Genomic DNA, 22,543 nt, shown 5'->3' on the forward strand with positions numbered 1-22,543 from the left:
ATGGCCGCGGGGCCGCCCGCCGAGCGGCTGCGCGACGAGGCCCGGTGCCCCGTGTGCCTGGACTTCCTGCAGGAGCCGGTGAGCGTGGACTGCGGCCACAGCTTCTGCCGCACGTGCATCTCCGAGCTCTGCGAGAGGTCGCGCGGCGCGCAGGGCGGCGTCTACGCGTGTCCGCAGTGCCGGGGCCCCTTCCGGCCCGCGGGCTTCCGGCCCAACCGCCAGCTGGCGGGCCTGGTGGAGAGCGTGCGGCAGCTGGCGCTGGGCGCGGGGCCCGCGGGGGCGCGGCGCTGCGCGCGGCACGGCGAGGAGCTGAGCCGCTTCTGCGAGGAGGACGACGCGGCGCTGTGCTGGGTGTGCGACGCCGGCCCCGAGCACGCCACGCACCGCACCGCGCCGCTGCAGGACGCCGCCGGCCGCTACCAGGTGAGGGCGTCCCCGGCGGGGTGGGCGAGCGCGGGACGGGGAGACGCGGGCGGCCGCGCAGCCCGGGCGCCCTCGCCTTTGCCGTGGGGACCCCCTTTGCGACCCCTGTTCTGGAGCGCGCGCACACCCGCCGTTTTACACTGGCTGCCTCTCCGGCGAGCCCTCTCTTGTCTTCTCATTCGCGCGGGGCTTGTTCTAAGTCGTCTTTAATCTACGGACATATTTAACCAAAGGGCTGTCAATCACGCTGTAATGCACTGCAAATACTAGCTTTCTTAACATTTTTATTCGTTTATTTTGTTTGATTGTTTTAAATTAAGGTTTAGAATATTTTCCCCTTAACTTCTCTCTGCATCTACCAGTGTCTCTCTTGTTATTTCTTCCTGATTTTGGTCATTTGAGAGACTTAGGTACTTGGTAATTTCTAGCTAGACTTTTGTGGTATGTTCTTGGCTTTTTTTTTAAATCCAGAAAACACCATACAGAGGATTGCTAGCGTAACATTTCTTTTCTTCTTCTTCTTCTTTCTTTTTTTTTGAGACGGAGAGACGGAGTCTTGCTCTGTAGCCCAGACTGGAATGCAGTGGGGCGATCTCCGCTCACCGCAACCTTCGCCTCCCGGTCCTATTTCAAGCAGTTCTCCTGCCTCAGCCTCCCGAATAGCAGGGATTACAGGCACGCACCACCACGCCCAGCTGACTTTTGTATTTTTAGTAGAGACGGGCTTTCACCATGTTAACCAGGCTGGTCTTGAACTCCCGACCTCGTGATCTGCCCACCTCCGCTTCCCAAAGTGCTGGGATTACAGGAGTGAGCCACCGCCCTGGGCCTCTACTGTAATATTTCTAAAGGTGTTCTCTGTATTTTCAGTAGTGATTCAGTGAAATACCAAATAAGTATTATCTAAACTCCTGAGCCTGTCAGTGAAAGCTTTCTAGGGCCGTAAGTTATTTTTCTACAGCTCCTGTCTTAACTAACCAGGAGACCCAGCAAATTCAGCTGTGTCACTGTTGTCCTGACTGGGCCACATCTGCTTGCTTTTGCTGACAGTTTGTTTGGCCTGAGGGAGCTTTTCTCTATCTACAAGTGTCAAAGTGCTCGGTTCTTTGTAAACACCAAAACAAATGCCACTTCCCCGACAGGGTCAAATGGTATCATGAATTCTACTGTTATTTTATGTACAACAATTATAATAGTCTCTTTTTAAAAACAATTGATGTGTATGTAGGATTTATTGAGTAACTTTGAGAATAGAATTTTTAAATTAAAATCCTGTTTTTATATGTATCTTTGTAGGTATTTTCTGTAAATAAAATACACACATTTACCTCTAGTGAGGGCCCCATCATTAAAGGGAGATTTAGTTCCCATTGTATTTTACTTATCGTAAGATTTAAAATATGTTGTATTTTTTCCTATGAAATATGTTAACCTCCCAAGTTTCTTCTGACCTAATAGTGCTACTAATAATACAATAATAAACCCTTGTTTTATCATAAAGTAATCAATAACTTCAAGAAGTTGAAATATAGAGAGATATAATAGCATCACTCTTCATCCAAACACCAATAGATGGCATTTCATCTAATATCATTCTCATTTACATCAGCCCAGTTTCAGTATATCCATTACAAGCACATTTTTTTCAAAATTAATGTTGCTTTGTAAAATACTCTTATCTATTGATGTTAGCATTTTATTTCTTGTCATGAAACTTTCCGTAATGTCTTATTTTAATTCTATGCTATTAATGTAAGTTTTTTCTCCCCTATTTTAAACATTTTAGTTATTCTATCATATATAGTGATGCAGTGAGCATACTTTTAGATAAATATTTGACTGTATCTGGCATTAAAATACATTTAGGGAGGTAGGCATTGTGGCTCATGCCTGTAATCCCAGCACATTGAGAGGCCAAAATGGGACACTCTTTGGAGGCCAGCAGTTTGACATCAGAACATAGTGAGACCACGTGTCTACAGAAAACACAATTAACTGGGTATAATGACGTGTGCCTGGAGTCCTAGCTACTTGGGAGGCTGAGGTGGGAGGATCACTTGAGCCCAGGAGTTGGGAGACTGCAGTGAGCCATGATCGCATCACTGCATAACAATCTGAGTGACAGAGCGAGACCCTGACTCTAAAACTAAAATACATTTATTTAGTTTTTAATGATATTGAACATTTTTATGTGCTTTCTAGGGATCGTTTAAGTTCATCTTTGTATTTCCTCACACATCTGAGTGCTGTCAGGTACTGACTGACGTCAGGCATCTGTAACAGCTTTGGAATATCTTCCCAAACAGGTACAGCTCCAGATGGCTCTGGAACTTGTGAGGAAAGAGATGGAGGAGGCCTTGACTCGGGAGGCCAACTTGGGGAGAAAGACTGTCGTTTGGAAGGTGAGAGCACGTGGGGGCTTTAGGAGGCTTGTGTGTTTGAAGGATCCAGACTTGGATCAGTAAGTCTTCCAGCATCATCCGTTCTCCAGCACTTTTGTTCCATCTCTACAGTTGCTCAAGAAGAACATCTCAGGGCCCTCCTGGATCATCCCTTCCCCTCAAATGATACGGTTCATTTTTGTTGTTTTGGTCTCTATTGCCATCACCCAACCCAAATTATCATTCAGTAGCTTTACTAGCCTGATGTTACTGTGAAATCCACTGCTGTATCCCTGTCACGTAGAATAACATCTTACACTGTCACTACTAGTTCACAAATATTTGTTAGGTGAATGAAATAATGAATATTTCACAACTTTGTAACAGATGAAACTACAGCGCAAGATGATCTTATATACAGGGAGTAATCTGAACATGCAGCCTTTTTTTGATCATCTATACATACGCATATTCCATCTTTTTTACACCTCACCAGCTCTTTTTATTCCCTTAATGTTTTGTTTATGCACATGCGTATGCACTTGTGTACACACACATACACACACACAGTGATTCGCATGCACACAGTGATTCTCAGTCTGGGGTGACCCCCCCGCTTAGATACATTTTGCAATATCTGGAGATATTTTTGGTTGTCACAACTGAGGAAGGGTGGGTGCTGTACACCTATCAATCCAGTACAGGCAGGAATGCAGCTTAACACCCTGTAGTCCACAGGACAGTCCCCATAACTTACAATAAAAACCGATCTGTTCAAGATGTCTGTAGTGTCAAGATTGAGAAGCTGTGTATAGAAAGTGTGTGTATCATTCTCTATATTCATGCAGTGTGTTACATAATACGGTACATGTGATAGGTCAGACTTGACAGAATGTGTATATTCATGTAGTGTGTTATATAATACGGTACATGTGATAGGTCAGACTTGACAGAATGTGTATATTCATGTAGTGTGTTACATAATACGGTACATGTGATAGGTCAGACTTGACAGAATGTGTATATTCATGCAGTGTGTTACATAATACGGTACATGTGATAGGTCAGACTTGACAGAATGTGTATATTCATGTAGTGTGTTATATAATACGGTACATGTAAGAGGTTGTACTTGACAGAACGTTCCTGTTCTTTCTCCTTTTCCAAATAACCCTTGTTTTCTGATCACTCTGTATATTTCTAATTCTTCCCTTCTTTTCTTTGAAAATTTAGTCTTAAACTCCATCTTTACACAGATATTACATAAAGACTTTTTTTTTTTTGAGATGCAGTTTCACTCTGTCGCCCAGGCTGGAGTGCAGTGGTGCGATCTCGGCTCACTGCAACCTCTGCTGCCTGGGTTCAAGTGATTTTCCTGCTTCAGCCTCTTGAGTAGCTGGGATTACAGGCACCTGCCACTGTGCCTGGCTAATTTTTGTATTTTTTTAAGTAAAGACGGGGTTTCACTATCTTGGTCAGGCTGGTCTTAAACTCTTGACCTTGTGATCCACCCACCTCGGCCTCCCAGAGTGCTGGAATTACAGGCGTGAACCACCACGCCTGGCCATAAAGACTATATTTTAACTACATTTACTACATTACTAGTTTATAATATATGTACATAGTGATAGGAAAAGATAACACTTATCCCAGAAGAAAAGTGTACATTATAGGTAAATAATGTACATAGTGGTAGCAAAGGATAAAAGTTATCAATATTAGATAATATTGATGTTAATAACATCAGTACCTAACGTTACTCAGATGTATGAAGAAATGGTAAAACTTATTAATATCAATACTGACAATCTTGTTTATCAATATTATTAACAAATATTTTTAAACTAGTAGTGACAGTATAAGATGCAATTCTAGGTGACAGGGATATGACTGGGTGTTACAGTAAGAGCAAGCTAGTCAAGCATGGTTTGGATTGGGTAGTGGCAATAGAGATGAAAAGAGAACAAATCTTTACAATATTAAATAATGTACATTATTGACATATAATGTACCTAGTGATAGGATGTACGTTATTTAATATTGTAATATTGATTAACAGTGTTTGTTCTTTTCAGGCTGAAATACAAGTCCGTTGTTTTCAATCCTGGCCTTACCACATATCTACAAAATCAGAATCCCCATATTTGGAGATCTGAGTTCCTGCATGCTTTAAACCCTCTACCCATTATTCTTAAGTGGGGATAATACTAAGATCCCTGTTCTAAGCCAAGTAAACTTTCATGATCATTACCATCAAGAATGTATCGCGTGAGCCAAGTACAGCAAGCACATGTTTGGTGAAAAGGTGTTCTAAATACTACAGAACAACCTTCCCTTTTTCTCTATCTGCAAATATAGTTGTGCTCAAGAGGGTGGTGTGAAAGGAAGATGAATTACAGGCCAATCGCTTCCCACCACACCCTCCCTCACGCCCCAGGTATGACTCTACTCTTTTCTAGCGGCTGGGTTACTTGCCCCACCCCACAACAGCACAGCCCCTGATATGAAGAGAGCTTCTCCTATTTACATGAGTTACATCTTTCAGGAATCACCACATGGAATTCAGAGTTGACTGATTTCAGAAACAAGGTGAAGTCTTCTGAATCTGGTGATCTAGAAAATGGTAGAAGGGGCCAGGCACGGTGGCTCATGCCTGTAATCCCAGCACTTTGGAAGGCTGAGGTGGGAGGATCACCTGAGGTTGGGAGTTTGAGACCAGCCTGACCAACATGATGAAACCCTGTCTTTACTAAAAATACAAAAATTAGCTGGGTGTAGTGGCAGGTGCCTGTAATCCCAGCTATTCAGGAGGCTGAGGCAGGAGAATCGCTTGAACCTGGGAGGTACAGCTTGCAGTGAGCTGAGACTGTGCCACTGCACTCCAGCCTGGGTGACAGAGTGAGACTCCATCTTAAAAAAAAAATGGTAGAAGGAAGTAGAGATGGAAAATGGAAGGAAGGAGTTAAGTCTTAGGGCATGTTTAGAGTTTAAAAAGGTGATAGCTTCTGCCTTTTAGTCAAAGCAAGAAGTTAACCATGTTTAAAAACAGGCAAATGACTTCACCTATGAAGCAATATAACAATGTAATAAAACTGCATTTGTACTCCATGAATATATACAAAAAATGCAATCAATAAAAACAGGACAGAGAATCCGAGGTATAGGTACTTTGAGGGAATGATTTGACTCTCAAACTCAGTTTAAAGTTAGTTTCTTACATAGTCATCTTGAGAGAAGAAAATCTACCAAATAAGCATGTGACAAAGTATGTTCCTTAGGTCTATTCAAAAACTGTAGATGAGATTTGGGTAGCAGTCAGGATTAATTCCCTGATGTGAACTCTGAAACCGTGGCCTGAGCATGGCTCAGTTCTTTCTTGGCTTTGTAGAGAACGCTAGGCTTATGGTTGTGTTCACTATTACCATATTATGAAACAGCATTCCTATTTTCTCATCTCTAGGCCTTTCTTATTCAAATAATTCTAGGTCTCTAATATTTCTTCAAAGTTCAGTTGTTTCGAGTGGTTCTGGTGAGTAACGTACTGGTAAATAGAACTTCTGTTGTGTGACTGCTCTGTGCTAATCACTGTTCTTGTGGTTTAATAGATATTTAACTGTAATCCACATATTCTTCTTTTCCCCACATTTTTAAAGAGATGGAGTCTTGCTCTGTTGCCCAGGCTGAAGTGCAGTGGTGCAGTCATCGCTTACTGCAGCCTCGAGCTGTTAGGCTCAAGTGATCCTCCCACCTCAGCCTTGTGGGCAGCTGGAACTACAGAGCTTACCACCATGCCCAGCTAGTTGATTTTAATTTTTTTAGAGATGGGGTTGCATCTTGCTTTGTTACCCAGGCTGATCTTGAACTCCTGGCCTCAAGCAATCCTCCTGCCTCAACTTCCCTGAAATCTCACATTTTGTATATGGTACTGAAACTTGTAATGAAAGTGCCTCACCCCAAAGCCTATGGCAAAATGGGAACCCCAGTCCAACAGTATTTTTTAAACTTCAGTTTGAAAACTTGGCCGGGCACAGTGGCTCATGCCTGTAATCCTAGCACTTTGGGAGGCCGAGGCCGGTGGATCATGAGGTCAGGAGTTTGAGACCAGCCTGGCCAACATGATGAAACCCCGTCTCTACTAAAAATACAAAAAAAAAAAAAAAAAAATCAGCTGGACATGGTGGTGCACACCTGTAGTCCCAGCTACTTGGGAGGCTGAGGCAGGAGAATCACTGGAACTCGGGAGATGGAGGTTGCAGTGAGCTCAGATCGTGCCACTGCACTCCAGCCTGGGTGACAGAGTGACACTCCATCTCAGAAAAAAAGAAAACTTTACTGGGCTGCTTCTTATATGAATGGACTGCAGTCTGCCCATGTTGTTGGAATGCAGCCAGTCAGTCCACAGAGTTATGGAGCTCAGGAATCGCTGGACGTTGGCTTCTCCAGCATCGTCCTGTACACAGCTGCAGGGGGCCAAGTGTCATGCCGTGATCCACTGTGTCACCTCAGGAGAAAGTGGAAATGCAGAGGCAGCGCTTCCGCTTGGAGTTTGAGAAGCATCGTGGCTTTCTGGCCCAGGAGGAGCAACTGCAGCTGCGGCGGCTGGAGGAGGAGGAGCGAGTGACCCTGCAGAGACTGCGTGAGAGCAAGGGCCGGCTGGCCCAGCAGAACAAGGCCCTGAAGGAGCTGGCAGATGAGCTGGAAGAGAGGTGCCAGCGCCCAGCCCTTGGTCTGCTGGAGGTGAGGCCGGGTGCCAGAAAAGCAGGCAGATGTGAGACTGACGTGGGAGACAAGGACCGTGGCTTTCAGAGACAAACACTTTGGCCTTTATGTTCTTTAGGAAACGGGCACCCTAGAATTTCTCAGAAGGCAGCTTAAACACCCTAGAATTTACTCAGAATCGTGAGATTCTAGAGAATCATATAGTTTGAATCTGGCATGGTGGCACATGCCTGCAGTTCCAGCTACTATGGAGGCTGAGACAGGAGGATCACTTGGTCCAAGGAAATTGAGACCAGCCTGGGCAACACAGCAAGACCCTCTCTCAAAAAACAAACAAACAGCATATAGTTCATATTAAGGACTGAAGAATTTTTAAAATTAAAATTAATTTAATGATTTCTGAGGATGTAAACAGCTAGGAAAAGGACAGGCTGCCCGCTGCTGGCTGAGAAGTGTTTCTTGAAACCTCACAGTCAGGTTGTCACGATGGCACTTCAGTTTTTCAGTGATGGCTAACCCAGAAAGTCTGCATGACACATTTCAGTGTCACAGCCAAAAGGGTGAATAATGATTTAAATTGTCCAGCTTGAAACTGTTATACTGGATTGTAAAGCAAACACTTGTTGCCTGGCCCACGTTGAATGCCCATTCCAGGAATGGTGAGGAGGGGTGATGTGGACTTCTGTGCAGCTTGCTCTCAATCTATTTGGGATTAGAGAACAGAAAGACGAATAACAGTGAAAGGAAATCTTTGCTTTTAATCCTCTGTGAAGACATCACATCCCAGTGAACAGCAAAAGCCAAAGTTGTTGATGAATCCGCGTTTTCTTCACAGAATCAATGGCAACAGAAATTTATCCGGGCGACTTCTTTTTTTGGAGATGGAGTTTCGCTCTTGTCGCCCAGGCTGGAGTGTAATAATGACATGATCTCAGCTCACCACAACCTCCGCCTCGCGGGTTCAAGCGATTCTCCTTCTTCGGTCTTCTTAGTACCTGGGATTACAGGCATGTGCCACCAGCCAGGCTAATTTTTTGTATTTTTAGTAGAGACGGAGTTTCTCCATCTTGATTGGGCTGGTCTTGAACTCCCAACCTCAGGTGATCTGCCTGCCTCAGCCTCCCAAAGTGCTGGGATTACAGATGTGGGCCACTGCACCCAGCCTATCTGGACCAACTTCTGTCTCCTCCCCAGTGACTCATTCAGGGAGTTCTACACTAAGTGATTTCATGCGCTCATTTAACAGCTGACCCACAGATCGTACCTTTTCAGACTTAGTTCTAGACACTGAATATAAAGAATCATATGAATTGTCTGTATAATATTCACAAGTACAGTGACTAAACAGTACTGGTTACGTGGCAGGGGAGCATTAAATGAATGAATTTATAAAGCAGTTTAATTTGTCTCATTTTCTTTTATATATATATATGCATATATATAAATTATATTTTATTATTGTTATGTTCATTTCCTTGTTAGTAAACTAGAGTCAGAAAGGAGTTAATTTTCTAAATAGCAGAAAGCAAATAAACACAAGAACTTTGACAGTTTCTTTCTTTCTTTCTTTTTTTTTTTTTTTTTGAGACAGAGTCTCACTCTGTTGCCCAACCTGGAGTACAGTGGTGTGATCTTGGCTCACTGCAACCTCCACCCCATGGGCTCAAGCGATTCTTCTGCCTCCGCCTCCTGAGTAGCTGGGATTACAGGCATGCGCCACTGCACCTGGCTAATTTTTTGTTGTTGTTGTTGTATTTTTAGTAGAGACAGGGTTTTGCCATGTTGGCCAAGCTGGTCTTGAATTCCTGACCTTAGGTGATCCACCCACCTTGGCCTCCCAAAGTGCTAGGATTATAGGCATGAGCCCTCATGTCAGGCTTGACAGTTTCAACAATAACATTTATTGCCTTAACTCACCATGTCTCACGTTAACAACCTATTTAAATTTAGCAGTTTAGCACCAAATAGATGTTATAAAACAAATTATAGGGAGGATAAATTCTTGAATAATGTATCTATCTTTTTTTTTAAAGGCAGGATCTCGTTCTGTCACTCGGGCTGCAGTGCAGTGGCATGATCATAGCTCGCTGCAGCCTCGGTCTCCTAGGGTCAGGCAATCCTTGTGCCTCGGCCTCCTGAGTAGCTGGGACGACAGGTGTGCACCACCATGCCCAGCTAAGTTTTTAAAAAGTTTCAGTAGACACGAGGCTTGGTTGTGTTGCCTAGGCTGTGTATTTTTACACTCTCCTTTCCCTTTCTTCCCTGGTACCAATAAGCTACATTTTACCCCAGAGGCCAAGACCAAGGCCTGACATTCCCATACAGGGAAAAGCAGATTTTTTTCCCTGCTTTTATGCCATCAGGACTTATCTGACTGGTGACTGTTTTTAAGGGGGGAGGGGGAATGTATCCCAAATATAATTATTAATATAATAAATATATCACAGATATATTTAGGGAAACATTTTGTGTCTTTATTTGAGGAACCTGTCCTTGCCCCTCAAATAAATTCTACACGTTCTTAGGATCTATTTTATCCTATTCCATCTGAATTGCATGCAGAATGTTACTCTGCTACAATATCCAAGTGCCAGAGTTATTAATTCAGAAGATAAGTTGATAGATGTTACAGGAATTAACCTAAATTTTGTGTGGCTTTAAAGAAAAGAGATTTGGCCAAGCACAGTGACTCATGCCTGTAATCCCAGTACTTTGGGAGGCTGAGGTGGGTGGATCACCTGAGATCAGGAGTTCGAGACCAGCCTGGTCAACATGGTGAAACCCCGTCTCTACTGAAAATACAAAAAAATTTAGCCAGGCGTGTGGTGGCATCTGTAATCCCAGCTACTCGGGAGGCTGAGGCAGGAGAATCACTTGAACCTGGGAGGCAGAGGTTGCAGTGAGCCGAGATTGCACCGTTGCACTCCAGCCTGGGCAACAAGAGTGAAACTCCATCTCAAAAAAAAAAAAAAGAAAGAAAAGAGAAAAGAGTTTTATTGTCCCGTATAATTTTATCTTAATCGTTAATGTTTTCCAGTAATTTCTAAGGAAATTTTCATGGTGTCCCTAGTCTGACTGTGAAAAGCAATTTGGAGGTCCAGCTCATGCTCTTTGTGTTTTTCTTTCCTTTCAGGGGGTAAGAGGAGTCCTGAGCAGGTATGTCTGCTTTCTGAATTGGTGAAGGGATTGGGAGAGGCAGAGGAGCTGGTGGATAACGCCGCTGACTTCTGTGGTTTCTGTGCTCTTCTCAGAAGTAAGGCTGTCACGAGGCTGGAAGCAGAGAACATCCCCATGGAACTGAGGACAGCATGTCGCATCCCTGGGAGGAGGGAAATGCTGAGGAAGTTCCAAGGTAGTTTGCACTTTGGGGATTGGGAGTTCGTTGCCTGGGGTTTGCCTGGTGTTGCAGTGTGCCAGTCAGCCGCAGTGACCAACAGAAGCTGAAGTCTCAGTGTCCCACATCAATGGAGATTTATTTTGAGAGTGCTGTTGGTTTGTTACTGGGTGTGGGGCCTTCTGTGGCACCTCCCCTCGCTCTAGGACCCGTGCTGACAGAGCTCCACCTCCCTGCTGGTGCTGGGAGCCCTAGACAAGGGCAAGGTTACTAAAGGGATGGGGGAAGAAGTTCTCTTTACAGCATCAATACAGCACATCACTTCTGGTCCCCAGAATGTGTGGGAATTTCTCCCGCAAACACCAGTCCGTTCTCCAGCAGATGCTCCAGCCACAAGTCTTCCCTGCCATTTGATTTTGACACTGTCTACCTGGAGATGGCACCAGGTCCCACAGGTTGAGGGTTTAGTCCCACCGACTGACCCCACTTCAGACGCTGGTCACAAGCACAGCGTGTGGCCTGTAATTCTGACCAACTGACTGTAAATTGGGGTTCCCACAACCTCCTTGAGTTCAGCTAATTTCCTGACACAGCTCACAGAACTCAGGGACACGTATTTACTCACTCACTGTGATGGGCGTTGCAGAGGATACAGATGAACAGCTGGAAGAGATACATAGGGCGAGTTTGTGAGAAGCGGTGTGGAGCTTCACACCCTCCAGGTGTGCTCCCTTCAGAACCGCCATGTGTTCAGCTGTCTGGAACTCTTCAGAACTCAGTTCTGGTTGTTTCTGTTTTTGTTTTGAGATGGAGTCTCACTGGAGTGGAGTGGTGCAATCTCGGCTCACTGCAACCTCTGCCTCCCAGGTTCAAGCAATTCTACCTCAGCCTCCAGAGTAGCTGAGACTACAGGCGCATGCCTCCACGCCCAGCTAGTTTTTGTATTTTTAGTAGAGATGGGGTTTCACCTTGTTAGCCAGGGTGGCCTCAATCTCTTGACCTCGTGATCCACCTTCCTCAGCCTCCCAAAGTGCTGGGATTACAGGCGTGAGCCACTGCACATGGCCTCTTTTGACTTTTTATGGAAGCACTATGTAGACATGATTGATTAAGTCATAGGCCATTGGTTTATCAACCCATCTTTCTCTTCTTCAGAGGTGGGTGGGGGCGTGGCACACAGGACTGAAAGTTTCCAGCCTCTATAATCATGTGGCTGGTACTCCTGGTAACCCATACCCAGTGGGGGGCTTTCTGGGGTCACCAACTACAAGTCTTCCTACTAGCATACAAAAGACACTTGTCTTTCTGGAAATTCCAAGGATTTTAAGAACTGTATGTCAGTAGACAGGATGTAGACCAAATATATCCTTCACAGTATCAATGGTATGGTGACTCATGCACTCCTCTTAAAGGTGTCCATGCTGAATGGGGGCACGTGGCCTTGCTGAGATCTCATGGCTATGACAAACTGTAAAGGAGACAGTGCAGAGGGCACGGCAGAAATTTCCACTTTCCCTGGGAATGTTTGCTGAAAATCAGCTGACCAAAGACAAACAGGAACACAGGAACATTCATAGCACAGTGGAGCTGCAGGAGAATAATTACCTGTAACTCAGTGGGATACGGAGGAGGAAAGGAAGATGGGGAGGTGTGGGTGATTTTAGGGGGATAGTAAATAATTTTTTTCGAGGATTCTTTGGGCTTGGTGTACATACAGTGGCTTGGGACAAAGTCTGTTGAAAAGTAGACAGTGGTTTGTGACTAAAGTTTGTCCAGGTGTGTTCACAGATTAAGTGTGTCTTCCTGCAGTATGAGCTAAATTATTTAAGAACACAGCGACTTTAGGCAGATAAATGACCGTTAGAATAAAGCTTCCTCCAGTGTGTGCTGGTCTCCAAGGACCTTTACTTTAAAATAATGGGTTTACCAGGGTGCCATATTTTAGGGTAAAATTCCCTGGTCTCCTTCAGTGGGAGAGTGCACCAGGCCAGAAGAATGAGGGTTGGTGTGTTCATGAACAACATCAGTGTCACGGCCACCCGAGTCTATCTTTGGTTAGAACAATGGGTGCAAAATTGTACTTTATCTCCTATTAGCTGTGATATGAGTAACGTTAGTCCCACTAAATTTCCATTTTTCCTTGTTTATAAAATGCTAAAAAAATTGTTTGGAGGACAAAATGAAACATTTAAAAGCACCCCACCTCCTGAAAGTAATCAATATGAAAGCATTGCAGTTATCAGTTAACAAGTTTGGTTTAATTTACTGGCTGAGCATTTTATGATTTGCTTGAATTAGTCAATAAAGCCGAAAATATTGTCAATTATTTTTATGTAGGAATAAACAGTGTCACAAAAATTTAGTTTGTTCAGTCTGATTGTGTTATTCTTTAAAACAGTATAGATTCAGTATTTTTTAAGATTTCATTTTAAAATCTAATTTATCCCAAGTAATGAAAATAGACTATGTCTGAATGGTCACTTCACTACTTGCAGAGAAAGATTGTAATGTCCCCTTAATGAGAAAACCCGTCTCCTCACAATAGTACCCACGTTAGCATGGGCAGGTGAATATGTACTAAATGCCTGACTTGATTAAAGTTATGGCACCATCAGACACAGTAACCTCATATCAATATTTATTTCTATTGAATGAAATAATCAATTCAAAATGTGTTATTCATTTTATCTCATCCATTCTTTTAAACGTTGGAATGTATCATTCAACAACAGCAACAGAATACACTACAATCCATAGCTTTGTGTTGCAGGTATTTACTTAAAATACACAAACTGTAAGCGGATGATACAGGATGTTGAAGAAAATAAAAAGGAGTGTGAAAAGGGTAACAAGAAGTTCTAGTTTTGAATAAGGTGACCAGGGAAGACATTGGCCTGTAGCGGATAACCCAGCAAACGTGATCTAGAAGAAAGCATTCAGGCAGCAGAAATAGGCACTAAGGCCTGACATGGAGGATGGCAGGTGTGTTCGAGCCGTGAGGATGTCAGTGTGAGGACTCCGGCAGAGTAAGTGACAGGAGGGTTGGAGAGACCAAGGAAGGGCTAGATAGGCAAGCCGCTCTGAGTATGATACTTTATCCCTGAGTGAAATAGGACATCCCTGAAAGATGATTGGGCTAGGCAGGCGGCTCACGCCTGTAATCTGAGCCCTTTGGGAGGCCAAGGTGGGCAGATCACTTGAGGTCAGGAGTTTGAGACCAGCCTGGCCAACACAGTGAAAACCTGTCTCTATTAAAAATATAAAAATTAGCCCACACCCAACTACTTGGGAGGCTGAGGCAGGAGAATTGCTTGAACCCAGGAGATGGAGGTTGCAGTGAGCTGAGATCGTGCCACTGCCCTCCGGCCTGGGCAACAAGATTGAGGGTCTGTCTCAAAAAAAAAAAAAAAAAGAGAAAAATAGTTTGGACTAATGTTTTGTGAGGATCACTCTATGCTTTCTTGTAAGTAAATTACAGAGGAGAAGATTGATGTGGGAAAAACAGTTAAGGGTCTTTGGAGTAATTTGGTGAGAGAGGATTATGTTGGAACAGATGTTATTACTGAAGATGCCGCAAGATGGACAGATTGTTGTTATATACTGAAGGCAGAGTTGGTAAGATTTGCTGTTGGATTATATATGATGTGCCATAAAAAAGAACAGCCAGGAATGACTCCAAGGTTTTGGATCTTGCAAACTGGCAAAATATGATTGCCACTTATATTGATGAGGAAAGCTGCAGTTGAAGCAGAAGGAGGAGATTGGGTTTTGGACATGTGGATATTGTGACACGTGCTAAATATCCAAATATTGATGTCAGGTAAACAGATGAATGTACAATGTGGAGTTTCAGGGTAAAGGTCAAACCTAAGGACATGCACTGAGAATCAGTCAGCATATGAATGGAACTTTATCAAAGCAACGAGCCAGCCAAGCCCCGGGTAGACGGGGAGTGAGCTGAGAGAGAAAGAAGAGGTCCAAGTCTTGGGACCACAGGTTTCTCCAGTGGTGGTGGACGAGGAGAGGAGAACAGCAAACCGGGCCAAGGAGCAGTGGGCAGAGAGGAAGGGGAGACATGGATGAGTGCTGTCTTTGAAAGCAGGAGATTTTTCAGACAAATGGATTCTCAGCAGTGTTGAGAGCTACAGAAAAATCATTTAAGATGAACTCTGACAAATAACCATTCATCGACGTGGAGGCTCCTGGGAAGATGGACATGAGCAGTTGGGGTGGAGTGTGGTCATATCATGATGAAGAATTGAGTTTAGCAGAGAAAGGGTAGGGAGAGGAATGGGATATAGACCACGTCAGAAGCCATTTCACAGTTCTCTTTTGTTAGAAATGAAGCAGACAGGTGTGCCGGAGCAGGAATGGTGTGGGGACACATGACCTATGTTAAGCACACACTCCGTGGAGGCCTACCTCCCAGCCTCTGTTACTCATCATAGAGTCTGGAAAACCACATCAACTCTTTGACTCTGAATCTACTCTCGTGTAATGCAGGGATGACTGTGGTGACCCTCAGGGTGGTTGCATGAGTTAATATAAATAATGCAGTGGGCAGTTATATGACCACTCAGGTTGGATATAAATAAGAGTTTACTAGGCTGGCCGTGGTGGCTCACGCCTGTAATCCCAGAACTTTGGGAGGCTAAGATGGGCGGATCACCTGAGGTCAGGAGTTTCAAACCAGCCTGGGCAACATGGCCAAACCCCATCTCTACAAAAAATACAGAAAACTAGCTGGGCAAGGTGGGGCATGCCTGTAGTCCCAGCTACTCAGAAGACTGAGGTGGGGGGATTGCTTGAGTCTGGGAGGTGGAGTCTGCAGTGAGCCGTGATTGCACCACTGCACTCCAGACTGGGCAACAGAGCAAGGCTCTGTCTCAATTTAAGAAAAAAAGTTCACTGGAAGTGTTCAGAGGCAAATAAGTGTAGCGGTTAGTGTGGCAACAGCAGTCGCAGTAGAAGCGGTGTTTGTTCTGATGTTAAAAATCAAACTGTATTAACATGTTAGTCTGTTTTTGCACTGCTATAAAGAAGTACCTGAGGCTGGGTATTTTGTTAATATAAGGAAATGCGGTTTATTTTGGCTCATGGTTCTGTAGACTGTACAGGAAGCTTGGCTGGCACCTGCTTCTGGCGAGGCCTCAGGAAACCTCCAGTCATGGTGGAAGGCAGAGGGGGAGCCAGCATGTCACATGGCAGGAAAGGAAGCAGTGAAGCGGGGGCTTCCCGGTTCCTCTTAACAAGCAGCCCTTGCAAGCTGAGCCACATTTCAACATGAGATTCCGAGGGGATACACATCTAAACTGTGTTACTAACTAACTCGCTACTTATGAGGAATGCTTATAAGAAAATCCACTGAATATTTTACATTCTCCCTTCTTCCTTGAGTTTCATATCTAGACATATTTATTTATTATGTATATGGGTCAGATGTCTCATCAGTCTCGCTGGGACTTCACAGTATCAGTTTTTTAAATTGTTATATAACAAGTCACTGCAAGCTTAGCTGCTTAAAGCCATACCATTTAGTATCTCACAGTTCTGCAGGTGGGATCACCTGTCTCCTCTACTTAGGCTTCCTCAAGGCCCAAATATGGGTGTTGGCTAGGCTAGGCTTCTCTGTAGGTCTGGGGAAGAATCTTAACCCCTGAGCTTATTCAGATTGTTGGCATAATGCAATTCCATGCAAAGGCAGTACTGAGATTCCTGTTTTCTTGCTGGCTGTTGGCTGGGGGCCATTCCAGCTCCAGAACTCACTCGCCTTTCTCCTCGTGTGACCTTTCCCTCTTCAAAGCCAGCAAAGAGATAGCAAATCCATGTCTCATTGACCTTTCCTGCTGCCACCAACCCAGTAGCCAGAGAAAACGTTATGATTTTATAGAACTTGTGGGATTAGATTCGACCCAGCTAGATAGATAATCTCTCTCTTGTCATATAATGTAACATAGTCATGAGGCTAACACCAGGGTGTGAAGGTCGTGGGGTCCATCTTAGAATCCTGCCTACAACAGTAGTATAATCTTGAAAGTAGTGGATTTCATGTTCATAAAATTCTCCTATAGATTTTAAGAAAGAGAAATCCCTAAGGGGTTTATAAATTTTATATTAAATGCAGAGGATCTTCGTACATGTACCCAAATGCTTTGGATGTAAGCCAGACACGGTGTTGTGCACCTAGAGTCCCAGGTGCTCGGGAGGCAGACACAGGAGGATCCCTGGAGTCCAGGAGTTTGAGGCTGTAGTGTGCCATGGCTATGCCCCTAAATGCCTCTGGACTCCAGCCTCGGCAACATAGTAAGACTCGTCACACACACACACACACACACACACACACACACACACACACACACGCTTTAGATGTAAATGAAACTAAATGATTATGCACTTGCTTTGTCATCATCACTAATTGTTTTCATTGGGGAAGTTAATGAGTTCTGAGTTATGCAGAGGAAACAGTGGAATACGCCAGAAAGTAATACAGAATAAAGAATAATGAAGTAATGAAGAATATTTCACCAGTAAGGTGAAATGCTGATTTGTTTTCTCTAGGAGTTATTAGAGAGAAGTGAGGAACTGTGGGGCTGTTCTTTGCAGTGGCTTCCTAAGTTTCCACCAGTCCTTTCTTTCCTTTCACCTGCTCCACCAAATTCTCTCCACAGTGGATGTAAAGCTGGATCCCGCCACGGCGCACCCTAGTCTGCTCTTGACTGCTGACCTGCGCAGTGTGCAGGATGGAGAACTGTGGAGGGATGTCCCCAGCAACCCTGAGCGATTTGACACGTGGCCTTGCGTCCTGGGTTTGCAGTCCTTCTCGTCGGGAAGGCATTACTGGGAGGTGCAGGTGGGAGAAGGAGCGGAGTGGGGGTTAGGGGTCTGTCAGGACACACTGGCAAGAAGGGGGGAAACCACGCCGTCTCCCGAGAACGGGGTCTGGGCCCTGTGGCTGCTGAAAGGGGATGAGTACATGGTCCTTGCCTCCCCGTCGGTGCCTCTTCTCCGACTGGAAAGTCCTCGCTGCATTGGGATTTTCTTGGACTATGAAGCCGGTGAAGTCTCATTTTACAACGTCACAAATGGATCTTATATCTACACATTCAACCAGCTCTTCTCTGGTGTTCTTCGGCCTTACTTTTTCATCTGTGATGCAACTCCTGTTGCCTTGCCACCTATGACAGTAGCAGAGTCAGGAAATTGGGCATCCGGGGATCATTTAGATCCTGCTTCTCTTGTAAGAGATGATCATCTCTAAAATTCTGTTCCCAAGATGCAGTCCTAGCCTAGCCAACCTTCCTGGAGTGGGTGAAGGATGCCAGCATGCTAAGTTTTAACAAATACCCCCATTTAGGCCAGCACTTTATTCCTTGTTGCTGTGGAAATATTTCCATGGGAAAAAAGAAAGAATATGAAATATTTGCATATGGGAAGATTGTGGAGCATAATGATTTTAGAAATGGAGCAATCTCAGCCTCTATTTCTAGATCACACTTTCTTGATGAGTCTGCCTTCAAGTTAATGACCTTGGATTGCATAAGGATTTCTGTTCATTCGTTAACATTTTTTATAACTTTTAATATCCTTTTATTCCAAATCTTCTGTGTAAGAGTTAACATGGCAATTCTTGAATGGATTCAGAATGGTCTGACACTATTCCAGTATCACATCCGTAATTCTGTTTTTCCTCCTTTCCCCGATTTTCCTCCTCATTCTCTGCTTCCTCCTCTTTGTTTCTCTCACTCTGTCTCTCTTGTTCCTTGTTTCTTATTGTTTAACCTGTTGTTTCCTTCTAAATTAATAGATTTTGAGCCATTCCTTTATACATTCACGTTGCCTATGACGTTACTCAATTACTTCAAAAATCCTTTTTATTCTGGACCTAATTTTTAAGAATTATGAAGCTCATTCCTCTGAATCTAATATCACTGACTCCTAGACTTTTTCCTTTTTCTTTGGATACACTCTAAACAGAATTTATCAGAATTTTCATTCAACTTGTTCTTTGCCGTAGACATTTACTAGTTATAAGACATCAAGGCTGGGTGCAGTGGCTCACGCCTTTAATCCCGGTACTTTGGGAGGCTGAGGTGGGCAAATCACAAGGTCAGGAGTTCAAGACCAGCCTGGCCAACATGGTGAAAAATGTCCATTAAAAAAAAAAAATAGAAAAGATTAGCTGGGTGGCAGGTGCCTGTAATCCCAGCTACTAAGGAGGCTGAGGCAGGAGAATAGCTTGAACCCGGGAGGCGGAGGTTGCAGGAAGCCTAGATCATGCCACTGCACTCCAGCCCAGGCAACAGTATGAGACTCAGTCTCAAAAAAAAAAAAAAAAAAAAAAAAAAATCTCAAAACAACACACCGGTGTTTCTTTCTTTCAGCTGCTTATTATGCTTCCTATACATGGAACAAATATACTGGCCTCACAGTGTTACAGTGTATACTTAAGGTTGTAATTGATATTGCTGGCTTGAATTCAGATGAAATGAGGACAATATTTAACATTTTTAAAGTAGATTCTATACCTTTCCAACAAAATTCTTAAAAGTTATTGAAGGCTAACCTTGCTGCCTTCTTTATATCAGTATCTTATAAATAATCGCTACATAAATGCTAAAATGCTTAAATGATAAATGCTTCCATGTGAACCAAATATTAATTAATGGCAAATTATTTAACATTATCTGGTAATGATCTGCAGAAGGTTTAACTTTTCCTTCTCAATTTGAAGTTCAAGGTACTTTTCCAGGGAGATTTTTTTTGACTGACATCCTTAACTTACCTTCCAGTTATATTACTAACATAGCTTTCTTTCCAGATTTTTTCAATGGTCTGATCATGAGTGAACACTTCTGTCTCAGCTTTGCAAACAGGAAATAATGCATCCGTATGTCCCTCTTGCTGGTGTTCCGTAGGCCATGCCTGCCCTAGGCCTCCCTCATGCAAGGTCCGTGTGGAGAAGATGGGCTTCAGCTCGGCAGCAGCATCCCTTCCCACGGGGACGAGGAGGGATGACGGCAGAGGCTGGAGATGCCCCTTCCATGGGGCACCAGCCATTCACAGAGACGCCTTCCACTCTCTTCATAGGGGGAAACAAGAGTCCCAGGAGTATTCTGGTCTCAACTGTCTCCCTTGAATCTTGTCTCACTTTGCATTTTATTATGGTTTAAGTTAGTCAGTAACCGAAGGGAGTCTTCATCTCTTGCATTCGGTTCAAAGAGCTTTGGTGTCTCCTATGATGCCCTGTCTCTTTCCCTCTCCAACTCCTAAAAGATTTCCACTCTTTCTCTGGAATTTTGTTTCATGACCAGCAAAATCCTCTAAATCTGTACCCATTTCCTGGCTTTCCCTGTCCTTTCCTCTGAATGCCAGTCTTTTACATTCACCTCTCCACTTGACATCAAAATAGACATTTTAAACTCAATATTCCTAAAACTTAACTCCAATTTTCCCCCAAGTCTCCCCACTAACTACAGCAGCAACAGCAACAAACACCACAGGCATCTCGTGTCACTGGATGGCAACTCCATTCCTTTGGTGCCAAGGCCAGGCGTCTGATGGAGTCCTCTCAATTTCTCTGGCCCAGGTCCAGCCCATCAGCAAGCACTGTTGGTCCGGCCTTCGGAACATGTCTAGGGTTCAGTTGTCCTGGCCACCCTGCTGCTGTAACTGTGCTTGGAACTCTGTCCTGCCTCTCTGGATTGTCACACTCGTTTCCTAACAGTGGTCCTGCTTGGGCTCTAGGCCCTTCCACTCCCATTGTCTCTACAGGAGCTGGGCTGATCCTTTTAGCACCCAAGGATGTGTTGCCATCACTGTGACTTAGAAATGATATGCCAATATATGAGTATAAATATTACTACATTAATAGTAACACATGTACAAACATGTACTACAAAATATCACATAAAACATATTGGAAATGTATGCTATGTAATTAATATCAATATTGTTAATATTAATTATAACATTGTTTTGAATTAAATATTTTATTGAAATTAATTTTACTGCTTTAATGTACCTGCTAGAAAATTCTAAATTATGTTTTATTTATATTGGACAACCCTGCACTCGGGTGTTCGAATCAACTAGAAAAGAGGAAGTAAGAAGGGAGTGGGGACGGCCATGATTATTCTCTCAGGAAAGAGAATATCCCAAACACTCTTGTCATGGCACCCAGCACTTCCTTATTCCTCAGGCTGTAGATAATGGGATTGAGCATGGGGGTAAGGATGGTGTAGAAGACTGCCAGGATCTTGTCTTTGGATGGTGAGCGGAGATTCCTGGGCCGGAGATAGGTGTAGACAAAAGGTGCATAGTAAAAGATCACTACAGTTAAATGGGTTGAAACGGTGGTGAAGGCCTTTTTTCTTCCCTCCTTTGAACACATATGATAGACAGCAAATAGGACTCGGCCATAGGAAGCAGTGATGCCAAGGAAAGGAAAGAGCAGAAAGAAGCTGGTACTTACAAAAACCATATATTCATAGACCCAAGTATCCATACAGGCAAGAAGCAACATGGCTGGGACATCGCAGAAATGGTCAATGGCCCTAGACCTGCAGTAGGGAATATGGAGGGCATAGACTGTGCGTGCCAAGTAGTTGATGGACCCCATTGTCCAAGAGCCTCCAATCATCTTCACACACACTCTTTTACTCATGCGGATGGGATAGTGGAGAGGGTGGCAGATGGCCACGTAACGGTCGTAGGCCATGGAGGTCAGGAGTAAGCCCTCAGAACCTGCCGTGGTCAGGAAGAAGAAGCTTTGCACACCACATCCCAGGAGGGAGATGCCTTTCTGCCCAGAAAGGAAGTTGTACGCCATCTTGGGGACGGTGGTGGAGATGCACATCAGGTCCATGAGGGAGAGCTGGCTGAGAAGAAAGTACATCGGTGTGTGAAGACGAGGATCCACGTGGATGAGGTGAATCATGGCCGAGTTACCCACCGAGGCCAGAAGGAATATGAGGATGATAAGGCACAGGAGAAATATGCCAGTTTGATTTGGGGGAAGCAGACCCAACAAAATGAAATCATTTGACGTGTGATTCCATTTCTCCATGAAAACTGTCTGCTGTAACTGTGTTGAAAGAGATACAGAAACAAAAGCAAAGCAGAAAACATGAAACACAACAGAAAAACAAAAAGGAACTGACTTTATCAATGTTTGTTTCGATTGAGTTGTTTCTCCTCTAACTCTGCAGGTTTTATTGAATCGATTTCTACATCTCAACAAAATGTTACCTTTCCAATTATTTCTGATAAGCATCTCAGCAAGTCATAGATTTTTCAGTACAAAGTCTAGCCCTGTAGGCAGAAAAGATAAAGAATATAACTAAAACGTTCTTTTCTAGAGAACTCCTGGCCAGTCACATCACTCATGAGTTATCAACAAGTCATAGGATTTGAGAAAGGCAAGGATACCTACATTCTCCAGTGTTTTAATCTAATAGGGCATAATCACAATAGAAACTTGATGTATGACTCAGAAATTTTCTATATGCTTACATAGTCCTCTTCTTTATCTTTAATTTCTGGTCTTTCCTCCCCAGCTGACAGTACTCCAGCCAGATAAACCTCGATCCTCTCCTTGATACTCTGCCTTTCATATTCCAGACAGGCACTTCTGTGCCTTTCCTGAAAACGTGCCCACAATGCAAGTCACTCCTTGAACTGTAAGGGC

The 22,543-nt window shown here is 43.9% G+C and overlaps 2 protein-coding genes across 2 annotated transcripts in view; one reads left to right on the forward strand and one right to left on the reverse strand.

Moving 5' to 3' along the window:
* On the forward strand, positions 1–19,866 carry TRIM58 (tripartite motif containing 58). The gene is made up of 6 exons (XM_064383708.1): positions 1–423; positions 2,730–2,825; positions 7,311–7,541; positions 10,657–10,679; positions 10,775–10,875; positions 17,526–19,866. Exons 1-6 carry the CDS (start codon positions 1–3, stop codon positions 18,113–18,115), a joined length of 1,464 nt encoding a protein of 487 aa, XP_064239778.1. The 3' UTR covers positions 18,116–19,866.
* Positions 19,867–20,216: 350 nt separating this feature from the next.
* Positions 20,217–22,543, reverse strand: part of LOC105731112 (olfactory receptor 2L13-like) — a 30,549-nt gene continuing 28,222 nt past the window's right edge. The window contains exon 4 of the mRNA XM_012472722.3: positions 20,217–21,940. Coding sequence (XP_012328145.2) covers positions 20,987–21,922 — 936 coding nt within the window. The 5' untranslated portion in view covers positions 21,923–21,940 and the 3' untranslated portion in view covers positions 20,217–20,986. The remainder of the gene's footprint in view (positions 21,941–22,543) is intronic.

The sequence above is a fragment of the Aotus nancymaae genome, unplaced genomic scaffold (genome assembly GCF_030222135.1).
Source record: "Aotus nancymaae isolate 86718 unplaced genomic scaffold, 86718_ANA_hifiasm-v0.15.2.pri h1tg000032l_1, whole genome shotgun sequence".
Taxonomy (NCBI): Eukaryota; Metazoa; Chordata; class Mammalia; order Primates; family Aotidae; genus Aotus; species Aotus nancymaae.

Coding starts and splice junctions, on each gene's coding strand:
- TRIM58 (XM_064383708.1), top strand. CDS start 1: ATGGCCGCGGGGCCGCCCGCCGAGCGGCTGCGCGACGAGGCCCGGTGC. Junction 10,680..10,774: donor GTAAGAGGAGTCCTGAGCAG/GTATGTCTGCTT, acceptor TGCTCTTCTCAG/AAGTAAGGCTGTCACGAGGC. Junction 10,876..17,525: donor AATGCTGAGGAAGTTCCAAG/GTAGTTTGCACT, acceptor TTCTCTCCACAG/TGGATGTAAAGCTGGATCCC.